Source organism: Hydra vulgaris, chromosome 14 (assembly GCF_038396675.1).
Source record: "Hydra vulgaris chromosome 14, alternate assembly HydraT2T_AEP".
In the NCBI taxonomy this organism is placed as follows: Eukaryota; Metazoa; Cnidaria; class Hydrozoa; order Anthoathecata; family Hydridae; genus Hydra; species Hydra vulgaris.
In genome coordinates, this window is record NC_088933.1 from 16,001,850 (window position 1) to 16,025,000 (window position 23,151).

Genomic DNA, 23,151 nt, shown 5'->3' on the forward strand with positions numbered 1-23,151 from the left:
AAAAATGTACTATAATAGATTATATATAGATATTCCAATTAAAAAATGTACTTTTGTATATCAAACATACTCTCATGTTAATAAAGACACATTGAAAAATTTTTTTTGTGATTTTTATTAGCCCACAACACAACAATTATTTTGATAATAACTTGCATGCATATTAGTTGACAATTCATAGAAAAAAATTAAGACAAAGAGAAAAAGTTTGATGCGCCTAAACGAATATGCCTCAGTGTTTATATATATATATATATATATATATATATATATATATATATATATATATATATATATATATATATATATATATATATATATATATATATATATATATATATATATATATATATATATATATATATATATATATATATATATATATAGGACTTTAACTCATCAAAGAGGTAACTATATGCTTCTCTAAAGATAAGTATAATCCATTTGCTTTAATAAAATTTCCTAGATGATAAAAAAAAAAGAAAGTAAGGAGAAATTAAGGAGAGCAGTCAAATTTTAACTTTTTTTAAGACTTTTAAGGAGTTTTTTTTTTTAAAGGATATATAAGGTTTTTAAGGAGTGGGAACCCTGTACCTGCTATCTACATTTTTATTTTTTGGCATTCTCAATCTATGACTAAACCCTGAATTAGCCACATAATTCATGTAAAAATAACCAATTAAAAAATAGATGGCGACATAAGTTGGTGTAAAAACTTCAATAAACTTGAAACCCAAATTTCTAACACAGTTTCTAGCAAAATGCTTATTTTTGCTGACAGTGATAAAACTATTTATCACACACACACACACAAAAAAAATAATAATAATAATAATATATTATTAATAACATTATTGGGAATGTTTTAGATTGCTAAGAGAAATACAGCAATATATATCATATGAAAGCTACTTAAATTATTGAGAAATACCTTATAGTAATACTATATTATTATATACATGATGAACACATAAAGAAATTTAATAACAAACTACCTTCATCAGCTGCTGGTAAAAGACAAAGTTCAGGTTATAAAAAAACATGCTAAAAGTCTATTTTTTAATACATCAGAAAAAAATCTCCTCAATCTAAAATATAAAAAGCAGCTATTTTTCATCAAAAGCTTTAAGAGAAATTATGAACTTTAGAGGACTACCCAAGAGATAAGTTGTTCAAAAAAGGATGCGTATTTTTTTTATAACCCAATAAAAGGGTTATTAGGGGTTGTAGGGTTTGGTACAATCATTTTTATTATAAAATCATATTAAATGTTTCTTGATAAGAGGTTAAATATTGCAACTAATAATTGTCATAATTTAATGACAACTATAATAAATAGTTGTCATAACTTATGATGAAGGTTTTCATGTCAATAAATTCAAAAGTATGTTCATTAACTATGTATAAATCAAAAGAATCTTAAAGATTTTTGCTCAAATATGTATAAATCAAAGGAATTCAAAAGTATGTTGTTTTTTTAATTCACTTGTTTTTATTCAGAAAACAGTTGGTGTGAAAGTTCTTTTTGTTTTAAAAATCAATAGAGCTCCATAGGAGTTTTAACTAAAAGTTAGTCTAATTGTTTGACTTAAGTCTTAATGACCTTTCAAGACAGCCACAGACTACTTTTTTAAAATCTCAAAAAAAAAATAAAAAAACTTTAATGTGTTTATATAAATACTACCAACAAAAAAAATATTTTATGACTTCTTGAAACCATTAAAAAGTATAATTAAAACTTACATTCTTGAAATCATTAAAAAGTAGAAATAAAACTTACATTCTTGAAAGATTTTTTTTATTGTATTCTTCTTGATAATCAGTGCACTAGAAAAAAATAACTTAAAAATGTATAACTTCAACTTAAAAATTTAAAACTTTTCAAGAAGTGGTGATAAGAAGACTACTGGAATTATAATGGAATCATAAACTATATTATGTAATCAAAAATATTTTAACCAAAATACTGAAATAAACTTACATAAAATTTATTTAGTTTTTGTTTGTCAGTGTCACTAATAAACTCTCTTTGACCAATTGTAATATCTTTTCTACCAATGACTTCTATTGTTTTTAGGCCATTTTTTGAGAAATAATTATCTCCATAATGCATTATAGAAGCTAAATCATAGCTAAAAAAAAAAAAAAGACAATTTATGATTAAATCTAAAATTTTTTATATTTCATAGTAATAATGTAAAACAAATTAACTGCAAACCAATGCTTAAAATTAAGTGGCTGCATAATTTTTATTGACGACCACTTCTTGCTTTAGCCCTTTAACTCCAAAACACAACTTTTAACAAAGCTGCTTGACTCAATAATTAAAGATAAAAAAATTCCCAGTAATAAATATTTGAATTTCCAAAACATATATAAATATTTTTTTTGATGATTTAAAATGAAGAACCTTTAGAATTAAAAGTAATATAAACTGAAGAATAGTTACTTAATTTTTCAAACTTACTAACTTATAGCTCATTTAATAAGATCATAAGATTCATAAAGTGTTAATTGACCGAAAATTGACTTGGCAAGGTTTGTAGTTGATTGATTACATGAAATTCCCTGATTTTTTTTTAAAATCAGATGACTTTCCCTGACCATATTAAACATTTTCAATGGTTTTTTCTATGTTATAAATGACAAAACTTGTCAAACTCAGTTATTAGTAAAGTTGGATTGCATATTGGTATGGATCTTATTACTAAGCTTAGTAATATGATCCATACCAATAATCCAACTTTACTAATAACTGAGTTTGACAAGTCATCCTTATAAGGATGGCTATAAGTAATCACTAAGAATATATTTCTGAAAATTGAACTGAATAAATACTAACCAAAAATTTGCAGCATGTAAAGTAATTTTTTTTTCAATTTCGCATCTTTCATTAACTAATACATAAAAAAAAATTAACTACATATGTAAATACAAATATATTTGATAAAAATATATCCATTAACATCTTATACAATAGTCTATTGTATAGATAGTCCAAAAAAACTTGTTAAACTGCACACAGTCTATTTCTTTTAATTAAAAACCATAACAACTGAAGTTGTAGAGTTTTAAACAACTGCTTATAAGACAGAAGCTGTAACACGGCGGCCACTCAAATTTTTCAAAACATTTTGAAAAACAAAGCTTTGATTTTCAGTAAAAAAATTTCAGTTTTTATTAACACCAACATATGAATTATAAACTGAATCATTTCACTTACTCAGAATCAAGTGTAATAAATGACTTGTAGTCTGTAATAAATGACTTGTAGTGTGCCAAATGTAATAAATGACTTAAACCAATTAAAAAAGCTTAAAGAAATGTGTTTTAATATTACTGATAAGTCTAACCTTTATAAAAACATCTTGGACAACAGGTTCTCCATCTAAACACGCGGGGTTCGGGTAGGTTAGTTAATTTTTATTTTTTATTTGTCTATAAGTCTACAAGTCTATTTAATATTTACCCCTTACCTATAATTTATAATCACCAAACAATTTTCAACTCAGGTCTACCTTCTGCAAGTTTCTCCAAAAAAAATGATTTACAGGTCTTTTAAAAACTAATAAAGTGATATTTTTTCAGGAAAAAAAACAACAAGATTTTGTAATGACATAAGAGAATCGAACAATATCTTTTGTGAATCTCTAAATCTATACGTTCCAAAAAAACTAAAATTTTAAGAAGCTATGATAAGCCATTTATGACAAGGATTTTAGAAAAGCAATTATGCTTCACTCAAAATTTAAAAAAAAAACATATTTAAAAATCAGATATATTTTTGTCTCACTATAGGAATCAAAGGAACTATGTGGTAAACTTGAATAAAAAAGCAGAGAAAATGTATTTTGATGATGCAAATTTATTCAAGTATTCCTCCACATCTCTGTAGAAAATATGCAAGCCTTTTCTCTCAAACAAATCTGGAAATTCAAATGAGTGTATAATGTTGATTAAACATGGTGAAACTATATTAGATAACTTTTAACTATCAAACATTTCCAACTTGTATTTCAAAAACATTGCATCATCTCTTATAAATAGTCATGTGATTTATCGGCCTTTTCCTTGCAATGTACAGGAATCTGTTGAATCTGCTATCATAAGATACGCAAACCATCCTAGTTCCCTTTTTAAAAAAGGCTGAGGTCATTTCATATTTCAAAAAAAATGACCCATCAGTCCAAAAAGTATTCTGCCAGCTCTGTCAAAAGTCTTTGAAAGTTATGAGCAAATGCTGGTATTTATTGAGCCAACCTTTACAAACTATTGTGAGGATTTCAGAAAGGGTACAGTGCACACTGCGCACTGTACCCTCTCCGAAATTCACACAATAGTTTGTTAAGGCTTGGCTCAATAAAACAATGAATCAAACCAATAAATTTTGAATCCATAAATTTTGAACTAATCAATAAACTTTGAACAAACCCATAAATATTGAAACAACGACGCCTCCTTTATCCAAACATTATAAAATTTGAATAAAATTTGCATAAAGGAGGTGTTGTTGGTTCAATATTTATGGATTTGTGAAAGACATGATTTAATTCCTCATAATTTGCTTATTGCCAAGTTGGAAGGTTTTCAATAAAAGCTTTAAACTTTTGTTGCATCTTTCTGCTTGCAAACAGAGGGTAAGATTAGGTTCTTCATTTTCAGATTACTTAAAAAATAAGGAACCTGGTGTGTCTCAAAGTTCAATAATGCAACCAATTTTATTTTATTTTTTCATAAATGATTTTTTCTTACTTATTAAGACACAGAAATCTGCAACTTGCTAATGACAACACTCTTTAAGTTTGTGGCAAAAACTTAGAGTGTCATTGTTCGTCTTCAAATAGAAACATCAATTGATATTTCATGGTTTACTATAAATAAAATGTTTGCAAATGCAGCCAAATTTTAATTTTTTCAGTCGACTTAAATAATTGTGAAAGTCAATTTTTAATGGTTGGAAATGTAAAGATTTGTGTTTATCAAAGTTGTCTGATCTCTTTATAAAAAATGTCTGATCTCTTTATAAAAAAATCCTTCTTATTGAACTTTTACATAAAATGATCTTAAAATTTTTATGTAAAAATTCAACTGAAAAAAAATTTTTTAATTAAATAAAAAAGAGACTCTTGATCGTTGATCTTTAATTAAAGTTTTAAAATGAGGTTGAAGACCATAGGTGATACTATACCCAAACTTTAATTAATCAACTTTAATTTATTCAAACAACAATGCAATGCTTTTATTATTTCTGCACAGATTTTTCTTGAACTTGATAAAAGAAGTTACAAAAATTGTTGCTTTATAATGTATTCTGCTGAGGAACTACCAGTTATCTTCAAATTAATCTTCCACTAAATAAGTGAATTACCTTTTTTAACATTAAAAAATATAGAAAAACAAGAGATAATGCTTGCAAATAAAACATGCTTCTTTCTTTTTTTTTTGACTTTTTTTCTTGAATATGGAAGGCTGGGACTAGTTGCAACACAATTTATAAAACTATGTTTATTTCCTTTATAACTTTGATTTTTTTTTTAGATAAAATAGGTCTTAGTGATGTATTATAATGCAGCATTTATATAAATAATATATAAGATTTAGTTATCACCAAATGGTAAAAATAGCTTACCCCGCTTTGGGGCAACAATGAGCAGGGTAAGTTGAAATACAATAATTTGAAAGTATAAATCTTGCAGAATCCGCAAAAAAATTATCATTTACTTTGTAATTTATATTATTTCATATAAACTTTATACTTATAATAAAAAAATAAAAAATACAGAAAATATCCATAGATTTAGAAGTACTTTCTAATACTTATCTATAATACATTTATTATATTAAACTTCATGTAGGCCTGACATGTTTGCTGAGGCTATGACTAATTTTTAAATTTTTGTAAACGAATTCATCTATTATTATGATAAAATCCGATTATTTTTGAAAAGTGTGTAAAATCCATCAAACCCTCAGTTATATTGTGACTAAATTTAACTTTACAAGTTTGATGCAACATACCATAGGTATGTTGCATCAAACTAATCAAAATATATAATTATTTCCTTTAATAGTTTTTTATTTTTAGCTTTTTGTGTTAAAAAAAATTATATCTCCTGTTATTTGTATTTTGTTTTCAGTAAAACCAAATTTTAGTTTTCAGTAAAACCAAACAAAAAACTTAAAAAATGCAAGTTAGAAATTTATATCTAAAAGAAAATTTTAATAATTTTTGTTTGTTTTTATTTTATAACTTTTTTCAGCTAAGGTTCTTATAGTTATAATAGTATATATATAGTTCTATAGTATAATATAAAATATTTTGAAATAATAACTTAAAAAACATCCTATAAACAACTAGCAACTAGCCCCGGTTTCTTTCACTCATGTTTTAAAGTAATGCATTTAATTAACTAGTATTATTAGACATTTACAGTAACACTTCACAAATATATTGTAAGTAAAAGTATTGTAGGTAAATAATTACCTACAATACTTTTACTTACAATATTTTGTAGGTAAAAATATTGTAAGTAAAAGTATTGTAGGTAAAAAAATTGGTTAAAAAAAACTGTATGTAAAAATAAATAATGTCAACTGCTTATCTCTATTCATTTGACCAAGACTTCATACTTAAATAACTGTAATTTAAAATACTCTTAACTTTTTTGTTTAACCTTATTTTTAACTTATTGTTATTTGAATGTATTTTACTTATTTTGGGTCCCTGTTCTGGAAAAAAATATTTATAGGACCAAAGATCCAAGATTGGATTAAAAAGATGTTGGCAGTTAGGCCAAGTATTAGGGTCCTCCTTGGGTCTGTTTGCTTTAATATTTGTATTTATAAATCAATCAGTTTCAGTTTGTTAATTTTTAAAAAAAGTTTCAAAATATTATATAAATAATAATTCCCTTTTAAAAGATTTTTTGAAAAAGCTACAGTTGCAACAACAACAGCTAATTTAATGACTACGGAAGATTGAAACCTGATTAATGACCTAGATTTTTAAAAGGTTAGAAGCTGTTCTTGACATTACAAGTTCTACCACTGTTGTAGACATGGTTTAGCTGTTGAATTAAAAAAGCTTTTCTAATGTACAATTTATATAGTGTTTTGTTCACTTTGGCATATTATATCATTTATATAGACTAGAACTATATTCAAAGTTAAGGCAGCTATGCCCTTGAACTTTAAAGCTGATGTTCGAACCAACTAGGTTAAAGACTTTTCACACTTCAGTTTTCATTTTCTTAAATGAGTTATAACAAGCTATTCAAACTAGTTCTAAATAATTTTTTACTGATATGCTAAACAATAAAAAGAGCTGTAAGACAGGGTGTCTGTTAATACTTCAAGATGTATATCCCTGATTTTTCTCTGATATTTCTCTGATTCACTACCTGATTTCCTTGATTTAATTTAAAATTACTCAAATTCAACCTTAGAAAAATTCGACTTTGATTTAAAAAAAAAAATGCTCTTCAATTGCAAAAATATAAACATTAATACAACCCACATTTAAAATACCAAGAGAAGTTCATAAGGCTATCTATTGAATAAAATTTTATATTAAATGTACAATATACAACTTACATAAGTTAGGTAAATTTAGAAGAGCCATTTTCCCAAATTTCTCCCTGATTTTTCTAAAATTTAACGCAATTTCCCTAATATTTCTGAGATTTTATTGCAGATATCTGATTTTTCTGACTTTTCCCTGTTTTTCCTGATCTGGCAGACATCCTGTAAAATTCACATCTAGAAAGGTTTATGGTATAGTGAAGAGATATGATTTCATTCTGGCTAAAAGCCAGAGCAGAACAAGAGAAATGTGATAAGTCAGAATCTTTCTTCTGAGTTCAATCTTTATAATACATTGTTAAGTGATTTTCTACTAATATATATATATATATATATATATATATATATATATATATATATATATATATATATATATATATATATATATATATATAGTATATTTATATATATATATATATATATATATATATATATATATATATATATATATATATATATGTATATTTATATATATATATATATATATATATATATATATATATATATATATATATATTTTTTCAATTTTTATTTTAAGTGCCCCCAAGAAGTCCTAACGGTCTTGTCACAGAGCACCGCGGAAGTGCATTTACCAGGGAAGTTTACGCCTCCTTCCATACCGTGACCCAAAAATTTGTCCAGAGCTCGTTTCAAACCTCGATCTCCTGCTTATAAAGCAAGCGCTGTAACCACTGCGCCACGGCCGCACAAATATATATTTATTGGTTTCAATATATATATATATATATATATATATATATATATATATATATATATATATATATATATATATATATATATATATATATTGAAACTAATAAACAGTTTTTTTGAGTGATTTTCTACTAATATATATATATATATATATATATATATATATATATATATATATATATATATATATATATATATATACATATATATATATATATATATATATATATATATATATATATATTATATATATATATATATATATATATATTTATATATATATATATATATATATATAAATATATATATATATATATATATATACATATATATATATATATACATATATATATATATATATACATATATATATATATATATATATATATATATATATATATATATATATATATATATATATATATATATATATATATATATATATATATATATATATATATATATATATATATATTGAAACTAATAAACAGTTCTTTTATATTTTGAAAATTAAGACATTCTTTTAATTTATATTTTTATTCTAAAAGTATGCACTTTGACAATAAATTAAAATTAGGATTTTGCAAAATAATTTTTCCTAATATTTGAGCAAATACACAAATAATTAAGAAACTTCAAGTGATTTTCTAAAGTTATCATAACTCTAAATTGTATAAATTTTGCGGAACTATGCTTATATTTGCCTTACATAAATGTGAGGTAAATATAAGCATAATCGAGTTAGTGTGTTCATATAAATTCTCAGTGAGCCACTCACAAAAAAAAAGTAAATTTAAATGGTGGCTTATTAAACATATGGTAAAAAATTTGATTTAAAAATTTTAACTGTTTTTTGAACTTAATAAAAATAAAAAAACTATTGTAACTCACAGCGGGCCAGAATACACGAAATGTTAGCAAAAATAAAAAACATTTAAATATAGTCATATTATACAACAAAACAGGATTTTAGGATAAGTGAATGCACTTCGGATATCAAAAGTTTTGATTATTCTGGCTGTTGTGCTTATTTTAGGGTCAATTTTTATGATTTTTATATCCTTTTATTAATTTTATTATACTACTTTTTTAATTTCATCAATATACTTATTATAGTAAATTAATATAGTGAAATACAATAAAATAATAACATTCTTTAAGTATAGCAGTTATTCAATATTTTAATATGTGGAAAATAACCTTTGATAATATCCAGCAACTAGTAGAAGAGGGGAGGTGGGGGGATGCAATTATTTTAACAAATGTTAGTTAATGTATGTTTTTAAATAGATTTCATCCCACAATGAGTCATACAAATTTCCATTTTAATTTGTATACTTTGTCATGATCATAAATGGATAACTTGTGTTGATTTAAAGATGGTGCATTTTCTTATAGAGCCAATTTTCTTATAGAACTAATTTGGTTATATAAAGAATTTATAAAACAAATTTGGAACACAATTTTTATATAGAACCAATTTAGTGTAACCAGTCTAGTTACACCTACACATACACATGACCAAGAAAACCATTATGTTAAGAAAGACTGGCAGCCACAAACAAGAATGGAAAAACCTTTAGTTGAGCAAGAGAAAATCCATTTGCACATCAAACTGGAATATCTACAGTGTGTTTCTAAATCAAGTGAAACACTGATGACTTGATCATCATCATTATCATCAGCATCATCATTATTAAAAACATTGTTTCTTCTGATTTCGGTTTTTGTTATCATTAATACAAAAAAAGAGTTTTATAACAGTTTTGAATTCAAAGGATTTCTAAATACAAATACTAGCCTATTAAGTATTTGCTTTCTTTTTTTTAACTTGTACCTTAAACAAATAAATTAAATTTTAAAGTTATACTTGAATCCTTGAGTGTCTGCTGTGCCAACTTCATATTTTTTGAAGTTATCCTCCATTTTTTCTATCACATTTTCAAAGTTTATTTTAACATAATCATCTCTGTCCAGCCTTGATTGTTCATGATAAAAACCAAGCGCATGTAAAATTTCGTGCATCACTGTACCTAAAGTCAATATAAATAATTTTAATTTAACCACTTTTATAAAATAAAAATTATATTTTTATAAATATCTTTAACAATTGAAATAAAAACCTTTATAACTGCAATCTAAATCAATAGAAATATCTTGACCTCCATTTTCTTGGTTTCCAACAGGGGAATAGCAACTAATAAATAAACATGAAATAAATTTTTATATGTTTCTGCAAAAACATCAGCTAAATTTAAAAAACAAAAAAAAACTGAGGAGCCATAAAATCATAAAAGTTCACTTTCTAATGACTAATGAGTTTAGTTAGATTTATATTGGCAAACATAGGTTGAGTTCAAACTTTAAATGCGAAAATAACTCGTAATTTTAACTAAGCTATTACTTTGATCAATTTATTATACACATTAATGCACAACTTTTTTAACTCAATAAACTTTTAATCTAAAAAGCAAGAAATAGAATAAGGAGTAACTGCTAAACTCTTTACTGCATTATTTCTATATTAACTTTAAAAAATATCTATCAATTGAATTTTATAAAGTAACCTTTAATAAATAAGTTTTACTTTAAAGAGATAAACTTTACTGAATAATTTAAAAAAAAATCAAATACCCTTTTCCTTGGATAAAGTTTAAGTAAGACTCTGGAAGCCCATTGACACCCACATTATCATCAGAGGAACCATCATTCTTTCGTTTAATAAATCTGATGCAACTGACACTACTAATTTCTCTCATTGCTTCATTTATTGCACGTTCCATTTTACCATCTGAAAAAACAAATAACTATACAGTAAAACACACACACATACATGCAAAACATTACACATAAACAACACACATATACACACATACATGTGTGTGTATATATATATATATATATATATATATATATATATTTATCGCTTCATAAGGGAGAAGTTCTTCAGGGTTTGTGTTTTAAGTTAAAGAGTTAAAAAAGAGTTGTTACCGCAATTAAGTAACCTCCTTGACTGTAGCCGCTCTCTTGACCTGGGGAGGTGAACAACATTAATACATATATATATGCGATATATGCGGTAGTGGTGTCGTGGTAGAGCGCTCGCTTTATAAGCCAGAGGTTCCGAGTTCGATCCCCACCACGTCTCTGGTAGTACCGTGCTCAACTTGTTTCTCTGCGCAGCAGCCTTGTTCATCAAGGTTCGTGATTTGGAGTTATAGAGTTGAGAGAGGGTTATAACCACAATTAAGTGGTTCAAGCTTGGCAGATAAAGCAGGCCTAACAACATTTACATTGTACTTTTAGACTTTGTCTGAGAGTATGAGGGTTGTTATTCGTCAATATAGGAATGCCAACAATATTGCAGTACTTTTTTGTAGTAAATAAATGAGTTATGTTGCCTTAAAAAATTTAAATCCACAAGCCACTGCAAGCTAATCACTGCAAGCTAATAGAGGCATTTTAGATGTAAAATTTTCATGAAGATTGTTATTGTAGATAAGAGACATAACAGGAACAAAGACTTTGTGGTACCCTTATAGTTACTTGAAATAAAGTGGAGTGTAGGCCTTCAAGAATAACTTTAATTCCGCAGTTAAAAAGAAATAATTTATTAATCTCAAAAACTTTATATAAAGAAACTAATAACAGAGTGAAGACTAATCGTAGTATAGTTGGAGAGGTCAAAGTATTTTCTAGAGTTTTGTAAAATTGGAACCACTTATCTAGCCCTTTTTGAAAGTTTAGCAAAAATTGAAAAGAATTCTGAAGAACACTTTTTTAAGACTACGATGTAAATCTTGTCTGGAGCACTAACTGTAGAAGTGTTCAATTGAGAATTAACTTTAGCGTTAGAAGCCATAGTGATTTTAATGTTTAACAATGGGTTAATCTGTTTAACTGGCAGGAAGAGTGTGGCCATTAGATTCAAGAGTTGAATTAGAAATAGATTTTTTTGCAAAAAACTCTGCCTTATTCTGGGGAGAAGTAAAAAGTCTGATCCATGAATTAGAGATTAAATGTTAGAGTTACTTTAGTTAATGACAGTGTTAAAGACTTACCAAAACTCTCGAGATCCTAGCATCTGAGATAAGAAACAAGATTTAGTAAACTTAGAATAACAGCTTAACGTCAGACAGGACCTTTTTACATTGGCTTCTTGGAATAATAAAAGGAAATTTGTTTATAAAAGAGATGTTCTTGTAAAAAAGATCAAAAAAATGATTACTGTTTAATAAAGCAACTGCTCAAGATGGTAAAAAATAGGGAGTATTGAAGAAAAGGAATAGAAGCTTCCAAGCTTTTATTCCAGAAGGAATAAAAGCTTCCAAGACGCACTTTATGCATACATATTATGGGTATAAACATATATTTGCTATTTATCTAGATGCTGGCAAACAATATCCTTTCATATTTATATAAAGTTTAGTATTTATATGGTGCATTTGCCGAAAAAGAAGATGATCAGATAAATGAGTGGTGTGACTCTAATACGACAAGAAAAGGAGGCATAGTCTTGGACAGATTAGAAAAAAGCGTTTAACCGGACAACATTTGTTAGAGAAGATTAAAGTGATGTAGGTATCAGCATGTAGAGAAGTAGAAGCTTCACGAGAAAACGGTAGTGGTAGAAGTAAGAAAACTTGAAGAGAGTGCCTTTTATACTGTATGAATGAGGTTTAGTTAAAGAAAGAACATGCTCTAGACAGCATAAAAGAGGAAAGCTAAAGCCTGATGATGACGACGACGATGATGATGATTATTATTATTATGATGATGATCATAATAATCATGATGGTAATGATGATTAAGATGATCATGTTGATCATAATGATGTTTATATATGCATAATTATACAAAATATAAAATAAAAACAAAAAAACTTTAGGATGTATATTGTTTATGCAGCCCCGGTCACAAACCCGGCCACGGCTATATTTTATCAGACCCGGCCCTGGCCCCGGTCAAATATCAACCCCGGTTGTTTACTACTTGTAATGCAATCATTAATGATTATTCTAAACAAGTATGAGAAATGATTGTTCAAAGGGAATTGATTTCATAAGAGCCATTACAGTTATTTAAATTTAATTTAATTAACTATGTGATACCGCATCCATAATTTCTCATCTGGTATCGTTATTTTAATTAAATCTCGTGGTATCGTGATTCTCACCTGGTCTTTTGTTCTGTTTTCAACATTCAACAACTAAACTTTAGTTTTAAACAAACAAGCATAAGTAACTTTAGTTATTAAAGAAAACTAATCTTCACTCATTATGCCTTTTACAACTTCTTTAATCAAGAATTATTTTAAGAAAAATATATAGGTGAGCACTACTTACTAAGTATTGTTTATATTTTATCTCAAAAGGTAATTGCTGGCAGTACTGGAAATAATCCTGAGATTGATTACTGGTAGAATTGTTTATATATAATAACTTAACTCTCAAATGTAATACTATGCGTGGCCAATCGGATAAAGCTATGGCCTATGTGTCTGGAGATCTAGGTTTAAGTCTTTTCGAAGGACTTAATTTTTTAAATTTTTTTTAATTAAAAATGCAATTTTTTTTTTATGTTTTTATGTTAAAACTATTATTGTTTATTAACTAATACGATTTAAAAAAATTTAATTTATTTGGTGGAGCAATAATTCATAAATCTACTGATTTTTAGGAAGAACGCTCACAGTGTGCTAAATTGACTGCGAGGTTGTATGTCTGCCCACTCTAAATTTTTTTTGTTTCATATATAGATACCTACTAACTAATTGTAAAAAAAAAATTAAGTTCACGCCTATCAAAGGGTCTTCTTTTGGTAATAATATTTCTGATATTCAAATGATTCGATGTCAAATGAGTTAATTATTTAACTCATTTGACAATGTTTAGATGTAAAATTTACAGTAAATGCCCCCAAAATTATTAAAATATTAATAGAAGAAAATCCTAAAATACCAGCGAAAGTACAGCAAAGAAAAAAACAACGAATAGAAAAATATTTAAAATATATATATTTTTAGGGATCCCTCAAGTTGTTTAAACATTGGACGGGTACTTAATACTACCAAAATAATAAGTTTTTCAAAAATATATCATGTTAGGTCTCAAAAGAAGGGAAATTTTGTAAAAAGTTCAAAAATATTTTTCATTTCATATATAAAATTTTTTTTTAATTTCATCACCTGAAAAATTACATTTTTAACTAAAAATAAAAATGTGCATTTTTACAAGAAAATTGAATTAATTTTTTTTTTTTCTCAACGTTTCTATAAAATGATAATTAATTTTGAAATTTTTATATATTATATAAAAATTTTGGTCAGGGTGGCCAGCCAAAAACTAATTTAAAAGTATGCAGTCTTCTTCTTGCAGTTTTGCGCTCGCCCACATGCCCGCCAATACTACGGCTGGCATTTTTTTAAGCACTCACCAAAAAATTTCAAGGGTGAACAAATCTTTTTTCCTAATCAAATTCTAATCAAAGGGGTACAAAAATCCCGACAATACCAGACAAATAATTACTGTCCAGCCAGCGCTTTTTTGTGCGCTGGCGATAAAATTCAAACGGAAAAGACTGATACATAGTATGGATACATAGTATGGAACAAACATTTAAAAATATTTTATATTGTATATACAGTGGGCAAAATAATTGTCCTTACATTAATGAAAAGTATCTATATTTGATCAAAACAACATTTAAAAGTATTTAGATAGTTGTAATTAAGAGTTTTTAAAGAAATATTATAATATTAAAGTAATTTTAAGTTTATTAGTTAAAAATATATTAATATATGAAAAGTTATATAAGTTTATTTGAAAAGAGTTAAAAGTTTAAACAAAAAAATTGTCCGTACACTATGTTAATTTTTAAATTAAAATTAGTTAAAATTAAATTAATATCTTGTTGGACCACCATCAGCTTCAATAACTGCTCTACAACGATTTTTCATTGATGAGACGAGTTTAGGCGTAATTTCTTGATTAATTGATGACCAAACATCTAAAACCAATTCTTTGAGCTCGTTTTTATTCTTTGGAGCTCGATCTTTCATTCTTTTTTCCACCACCGACCATAAATGTTTTATAGGGTTCAAATCAGGCGATTGTGCAACTCAATCCAATACGTTAATGCCATTTGCAGCAAGATATCTGGTTACAGATCCAACTTAGTGCTTTGGATCGTTGCCATGTTGGAATATAAATTCCGTTCCAAGTCCTAATTTTCCTGCCGAAGCAACCAAATTCCGTTCTAATATGGATCTATATAAGTGTTGATCCATTTTCTCATCAATAAATTCAATTTGCCAACACTGGACGCACTCATGCAGCCCCAAACCATAACATTTCCACCACAAAATTTAAATGTTGCCTTCAAACACTTCACATTACATTCTTCTCCAACTCTTCTATAAACTTTTGCACCACCACCAGCCCCATATAAATTAAATTTACTCTCGTCTGACCAAATAATCATATTCCAGAAAGGAACATGTTCTGAAGGATGTATCATCCTTTAGAACATGTTCCTTTGCCCACTGCAACCATTTTCTCTTGTTCACTATGCTGATGAATGGTTTTCTCCGAGGCGTCCGTGCAAAAATATTGGCTTCATGCAGTCTGTTCCTAATTGTTTGTGGCGATAATTTAATATTTAATTCATTTTCCAGCTCTTTTGATATTTCTACGGCATTTTTTCTTCTATTCTGCTCGATTTTCCCAACTATTCATCTGTCAACTCTTGGCGTTTTTGATCTTTTTCTGCCTCGTACACCATTATTTGCCACTGATTTTGTTTTTAAATACTTTTCCCATATATATTGAACAGAGCTTGGTGGTATTTTCAACATTTTTGCAACTTTTCTAATTGATAATCCATTTTCCCTATCAAAAATTACTCGTTTACGTAAGTCAATACTATATTCTTTTCTTTTTCCTTCCATCATAGCCACGTAGTTAAAAAAAAGGTTTATTGTTATTTATTATAGTATTATTTAACCTAAAAGTACAAGATATTAATATAAAAATCATTTATAAACAAAATGTTACCTTTTAAATCAAATGTACGGACAATTTTTTGGTTTTAAAATTTTTAAAACTTTTAACAAACTTAATTATAATTTAAATTGTCGGGAGAAAATTAAAGATGGTGTGTCGTTTTTATTTGTTTTCTTGTGCGCTATCTATTGGTTTAATTTTTTTTTTTCTTTCATTTAAAGTTTTAGAGCTTTTTTCAAAAAACCTTACTTTTTATTAATGTACAGACAATTATTTTGCCCACTATATATATAGATACACTAGATTATCCAACAGTTCTATTTAATCTCTTTCTTAGATTGCCAAGTTTTTTAGTGAAATATCAAGCTTTTTAATTGCCAGTTCTTTTCCTAAAATTGTGCTTCTAAAGAAATTTACTTTTGTAAGGATAGTAAAGTTTCGCTTTTCTTCTGCTTCAATGCTTAACTTGTCAGGATTTTAGAACTTTGATGCATTTTTCAAAATTTTTTTTCTGTTTCTTCAAACTTACAAATTCTTCATCAATATATTTTCTTGCTTACTTTGTCTACCTTTAACTTATTTTCCTTCAACACTGAATTGTACCTATTTTATGCTAACCTTTAGCTTTTTAAAAGATCACTGGGAAGCTCATACTGATGAAAAGCAATATCATGGGAATCGATGTGGTCGTAAACTATTTTTTGGGAAACAAGAGATTTCTCTTTTAGATTTTCTACTTACAACTGCTTGTTAACACTAAATCCTTGTTCTATTGCCTAGTGGCCATGACATAAAACAAAAATGATAGCACAGACTTTCCACAATGCTGAATACTTTTGAGTTTTGTGCAAATCAAAGAAACCAAGAAATTTATCAACGGAATTAGTTAATTTATTAAAGGACTCAAATTTATTTATTATCATTTTTAAGACTATAAACCGAACACATTTTGCACCAACAAATTCATCAAATTGTTGTTTTACATTATCTGCATTGTAAGTTGAAAGCCATTTTAATGCACTTAATCTCTCAGCAAGACTCTTGAATTTCAGAGTGGATACTTCCTTGTTTTAAACCATTGGATTTGGAGACAGATGAAGCATTCCTCTTTAAAGAATACTTCAATATTCATCTTTTTTGTAATTTATGCAATAACATTATGATAATCTGCCTACAATTTTACTTAAATTCTAATTTTGGTTAACAATGAAGAGAACTTAGCATTTTAGTGCTGTTCCTATGTCGATTTGGTCTACCTCTAGCTGGTCATTTGAATTCTCTACTTTAATCTTTGGTAAACTAAATGCTGTTGCAGCTTCTTTTAAAATGTTTATAATAATTTTTATCAAATTTTGTAACATTTTGTTTAAACTGTTCAATAAAAATACCACCATAGGTCTGTCTGTTTGAAACAGAACTAATCTGAAATAGAACTAATCCTTTTAATTCTTTAGTAAGATCTTTAAAAAACTGCATTCGCAAAGGTACAAACTTGTCAAGATAATAATCTAAAAGAGCTTCATAGCTCTTGTTTTTGGGATGTCTTCTTTTGCACATTGATTCATAATACTTTATAATTTTAATCATGTTCAGCAATACAATATTTCCTTTAGAAGCCACAGATTCATCTTCTACCCAGAAAGTTGCACAGAAACTGCAACATAATAGTAAAAAAATTATTAAAGCTTAAATTAAGCTTATTACTCTTAATTTATGTGTATATAATACATATGTATGTATGTATATATATATACATATATATAATACATCAGGAAAACATATATTCAAATAAAAGTAAAAAAACTCAAACTAAAATAAAAACTAATAAACTACCAGTAGAGAATATATTTGCTGCGTCATGTTTCTTTGCGTTAAATTTATGCTTTTTAGCAGATGGATCAGAATCCAAGGCAAATACTTCCATGTTAGAAATATCAGTATTCATTCTGCACTAACTACAGCTTGCTCTTTTAGAATTGTAATTGTATAGACTGTTTAAAAATGACAGTTCTTTGTCTTAGGCATTATATTAGTTATATATTATATTTTCTAAATAATTAATAGATGTTAATAATACTGATAGTACCAGTTAACAAAAAATTTTGTGCATTTCAGAAAATACATAATTAATAAATTCAGAAATCTATGCAATATTAATAATATTTCTGTAAATGGTAAAAACATGATAACTAAATGCTGAACAATTTCAGAAAAAAGTTCAAGGATTAGCAGGATTTATTGCTAAAAGGGGTGTTTTTCCAGGACTTATCCAGGACCTATCAAATTCCAGGGGATTTCTAGGTTTTCAAGGACTGCTGGCCACCCTGTATAATTTCGTTACTTTTGAGACCCAACATGATATGTTTTTTAGGATTTTTTTTTATTTTATATTAGGGATCTGTCCGACTTGAACCCATTTAGATGGTGGGAGCAGATATTTTTAGTACAGGGCTCAATGTAACCGTCAGACATCGGACATTGTCCGACTAAAACCTCAGGTTGTCTAATCAATTTACAAAGTAATTGGACATTTTGACCGACAGGAATTAAATTTTACAAAAAAAGCTTGGACAGGAATGGCGTGCCATTGAATGCTATTGCTGACCACGCATATGATTTTTTTTGTTTTTTTGTTTACAACTTGACCACAACTGTTTAGATGTTTTGATGATTTAAAGAAATGTTTCAGAAATGTACTGAAAATAGAAACGTTAAGCTAAACTTAAACTAGGGTAAAAATTGAAAAAACTAAAGAATAAACAAAACTATTCCTTAGGAAAAAAAAACTAAAGAATAAACAAAACTATTCCTTAGGAAAAAAAAAAAATTAGCTTTAAAATAAAACTAAAAAAATCGAAGTTAATATTACTTTTTGTTACGTTTTTAATTGCAATTGAAAAAAATAACTTTGAAACTTATCTTTTAATACGTTTAATTGAAGTTATGCAAAATGCTTTTACAAATTATTTCTATTGATTGCTTAATAAATGAACAAATTTTATTTAAATTATTGAAAAGTGAAATTAAATTATTGAGAAAAAATTGTATAATATTTTAAAGTTGTATAAACATTTTTTTCAAAAAGTTGCAAAAAAAAATTGCTTAAAAAAATAATGCAGTCTTTTTAAAATCGTAATTTTAATTCTTTAAATAATAAGTCAATAAATTAGTATTTTAAACAATTTTTTTTTTAAATAGAAATGAGAAAAAATAAGGCAATTAAACCATTGGAAGAATTAATAACTTATTTTAATTTAAAGTATAATTAAAAAAATAATCATTTAAAAGATTTTTAAAAAGATGCAGAAAAGTAGTTTAAAACGTTTAAATTTTTTATAAAAAATACAAACCTACTAAAAAAAAAATTAAATATATCATTTAATTTACACATAATGCGTTTATTTTAAACAACCATTATAACTAATTTTTAATTTTATTTAAAACCTTTGTGTAAAATAAAAACTTTAAAAAAGAGCAATGATTAAAAGTTATTCGAAATGTAACGATTTTTTTTATTGCATTTAAGTTTGTTAAAACATTAAAATAGCGTTGTCAAATTGAAAAGAAAAAAATAATAAACGTTCTCAGTTACAGCGTGAAAATTCAAGTCTATCTAAAGACATACAATGTTAAATTGAAACTATTTTATTAAAAAATAAAAATCTACAATAATATATTCTAAATAAGGAAGAAACTACAACTTCACTAGACTAACATTAAATAAACTGAATAACATGACAAAGATTTTGATTGCATAACTCGGTTCCATAAAACCATAAAAATCAGGCTTGGACAGGAATGGCGTGCGATCCCACTCTGTAACTGACCACACTAGTATTTTTTTTTTTACAACTTGGCCACGGCTATTTTGATATTTTAACAATTTAAATGCAATAAAAAAAAGTGTTATGCCATGAATAACTTTAAATCGTTGATCTTTTCAAAAGTTTTTATTTTATGTGAAGGCTTTAAATAAAACTATAAAAATTAATTATAATGATTGTTTACATAAACGCATGTGTAAAATTACAAAAAATGTTATATTTAAATTTTTTTAATTAAATTATAATTAAATTTTCTTTATGTAGGTATATATTATTTATGATAAATTTAAACGTTTGAAACTATTTTTCCATTTCCTTCCTAATCTTTTAAACCATGATTTTTAAAAAGAATTTTTTTTAAGTTACTTTAATTTATGAATAAGTACAAAACCTTTTGTGACTGCTAGCTTTTATACATTTTATGTGAATTATACAAGAATATAAAATAACTTTATTTTCTTTTATAAGAATTTATTTTGTTGATTAATGGAAAAGTTTTGAAGCACTTTGTAATGTTCATACGATTAATTTTTATAATTAAACTTACGCTTTTTAAAATCTTTTAAACAAACATTTTATTTTTTGAAAAAAATATTTTTTTTTTTCAATTTGGATAGGAATGAATGAGTTTAAATTTTTTATAGTACTTTTTAAATTCGTTTTGCAGCGCCTATTAGAAAAGTTGTAACATTCAAATTAAAATTAAATTGCTTGTTGGCAGTTTATTTAAATCGCAGGCGCATTTTATTATTTTTTTTTTTCTATTTTTATGAATAAAAAAATTGGAAACCTTTTTTTTAACTAGACTTACTAATTAGAGCATGAAATTATTAAAAATTACTATTTTAAAAAAACTACTTTTTTTTTTTTTTTTTTGCACTTTTTATGAAAAAATAAATGTTTATACAATTTAAAAATATTATATACAACACTTTTTAATAAATTTGAGAAAATTCGTTTATTTATTAAACAATGATTAGTAGTAATTTGTTACTTAATTTAAAAGCGTTTTGCATAACTTTAATAAATGTTTAAAAATATAAATTTTAACATTTATTTCAAACGTAATTAAAAACGTAACAAAAAGTTTCAAAAGTTTTCGCTTCAAATTTAAGTTTTTATTTTTTATTTTATTTTTAGTGCTTATATAATTTCTTTTTCGTAAAAATTTTTTTTTGCTTCTTTTTTCGTTAGGAATTTTTTTTTTTTTACTTTTTTCCTAATTTAAGTTTAGCTTGGCGTTTCTACATTCAGCGCATTTCTGAAGTGCCCCTACATAGACTGAGGTTTTAGCATAGGACAGCAATCTTTTCTTTTGTTATCTATATACGCTTTAGTAAATGCGCTAATACGCTATACTGCCTGCCCAAACCCTAGTCAATGTATGTGCCTTAGGATATCCATATAACGTTCCTCGGTGAGTCGCCCCCTATTTTGATCAAATCACCTACTCCAGATGAAGATAAACAGCTTCAAACTTGTAAAGAGCCTCCTCTGTGTTTAATAGTAGGGTTTAAACACTAACGCTGATAGGCTTCTTCAATTCTTCTTCAAACATATTGGCGTCCTTTTGTTCCAAAAATTCCGAATTTGGACTCATCGGTGTACAGAACCTGATTAAACATTTCCTGGGCCCAATCTTTGTGTTGTTTTGCATATTTAAGTCGTTTTTCATTATTGCAACAACCTAATAATGGTTTTCGAATTGCAACATTTATCCCGATTTAAGTAGGTGCCGTCAAATAAAAGAAGAGCTGACATTTTTCCCAGTTGCAGTGTTTATGTTTTTTGCCAGTTTGGTTGATGCTTTTTTTGTATTTCTTGAAGATAGGGTTTTTGAATATTTATTGTCATTTTTTGTTAGCTTAGGAGGTCTACCACTTTTCTTTATATCTTCAAAGGAGCCAGTTTCTCTGATTTCTGTAACAGCATTCTTCGAATATCCTATTTGGATGTAGTTGTTATGACACATCGTTTTAATAAATAAACAAACAAATCCCTCATGTTTCCTCATCAATTTTGTTTATTTATTCAAAATAATATATTCTTATATATTATTAAACTTAAGTACACTTTAAAAAAATTACATAGGAAAAAAATTATAAATACGTCTAATTATACAAGTGGTTTAAAACTTATTCACAGTACTGTATATACAGCCCCCAATCAAATTAATAATTTGATCGGGGCCCACGTTGATTTTTTATATTTTTTATCTTCTTACTTATTTTTATAAAAACTTATGTTTTTATAAAAACACAAATAAAAACTTTATATATGAACAAAGTAAAACTGTTTTCTAACATAAAATACACTAAACAACAATAAGAATATGTTTATTAACATGAATTGTTAATATTTTGTTGATCCTCCCTTATTTTTTATAACTGTACGATAACGATTTGACATGCTACAAATGCAACTTAAAGTCGTTTCTTTCAAATGTGCATTATGGTTCTATTGCCAAATAATTTTTTCAATCAATTGGGTCCTTTTTGTGACCTTTTCTAGCAAAGTTTCTCTCTTTAATAGCTCCCATAGAATTTCAATAGGTAAGATCTGGGGAGTTGCATGGCCAAAAGAGGAATTCTTTAAGATGCCAATAATTTTTAATAGATTTTGCTGTGTGGCATGGTGCTCCATCTTGCATAAAAATTTTCTTTTGCTTATTTGAAAAACCACCTCTTTAATTGAGGTAAAAGACGGGTTTTAATAACCTTTTTGTATTGGTACTGTTTCAATATTCCATCTGGTTGTACAGTTGATCAAGGCCTTTTCCACTAATAACCGACCAAAACATGGCTTTAAGAGGATGTTTAATTGTCTGAATTATACAATTTTCATGGAATTTTTCATTGGCAGCCTTTTTTTACATATTGAACCTTTTGAGTTATAATTTTTATGGTAGATTCATCGCTGAAGCATACCTGGAGAAAACATAATAAAAACAATTACTAAATACCAACACTGGAACATTGGGAAAAAAAAATTTTTTTGTATTATAATGACTTGTAGTAGTTTCACAGATA

The 23,151-nt window shown here is 26.4% G+C and overlaps 1 protein-coding gene across 1 annotated transcript in view; it reads right to left on the reverse strand.

The window, feature by feature from the left end:
- LOC100214939 (protein SpAN) overlaps nt 1-23,151 on the reverse strand; it is a 57,219-nt gene that overhangs the window by 6,640 nt on the left and 27,428 nt on the right. Inside the window, exons 6-10 of the mRNA XM_065818320.1 lie at nt 10,930-11,086; nt 10,419-10,492; nt 10,166-10,328; nt 1,982-2,132; nt 1,781-1,827 (exon numbers count right to left, since the gene is read on the reverse strand). Coding sequence (XP_065674392.1) covers nt 1,781-1,827; nt 1,982-2,132; nt 10,166-10,328; nt 10,419-10,492; nt 10,930-11,086 — 592 coding nt within the window. The remainder of the gene's footprint in view (nt 1-1,780; nt 1,828-1,981; nt 2,133-10,165; nt 10,329-10,418; nt 10,493-10,929; nt 11,087-23,151) is intronic.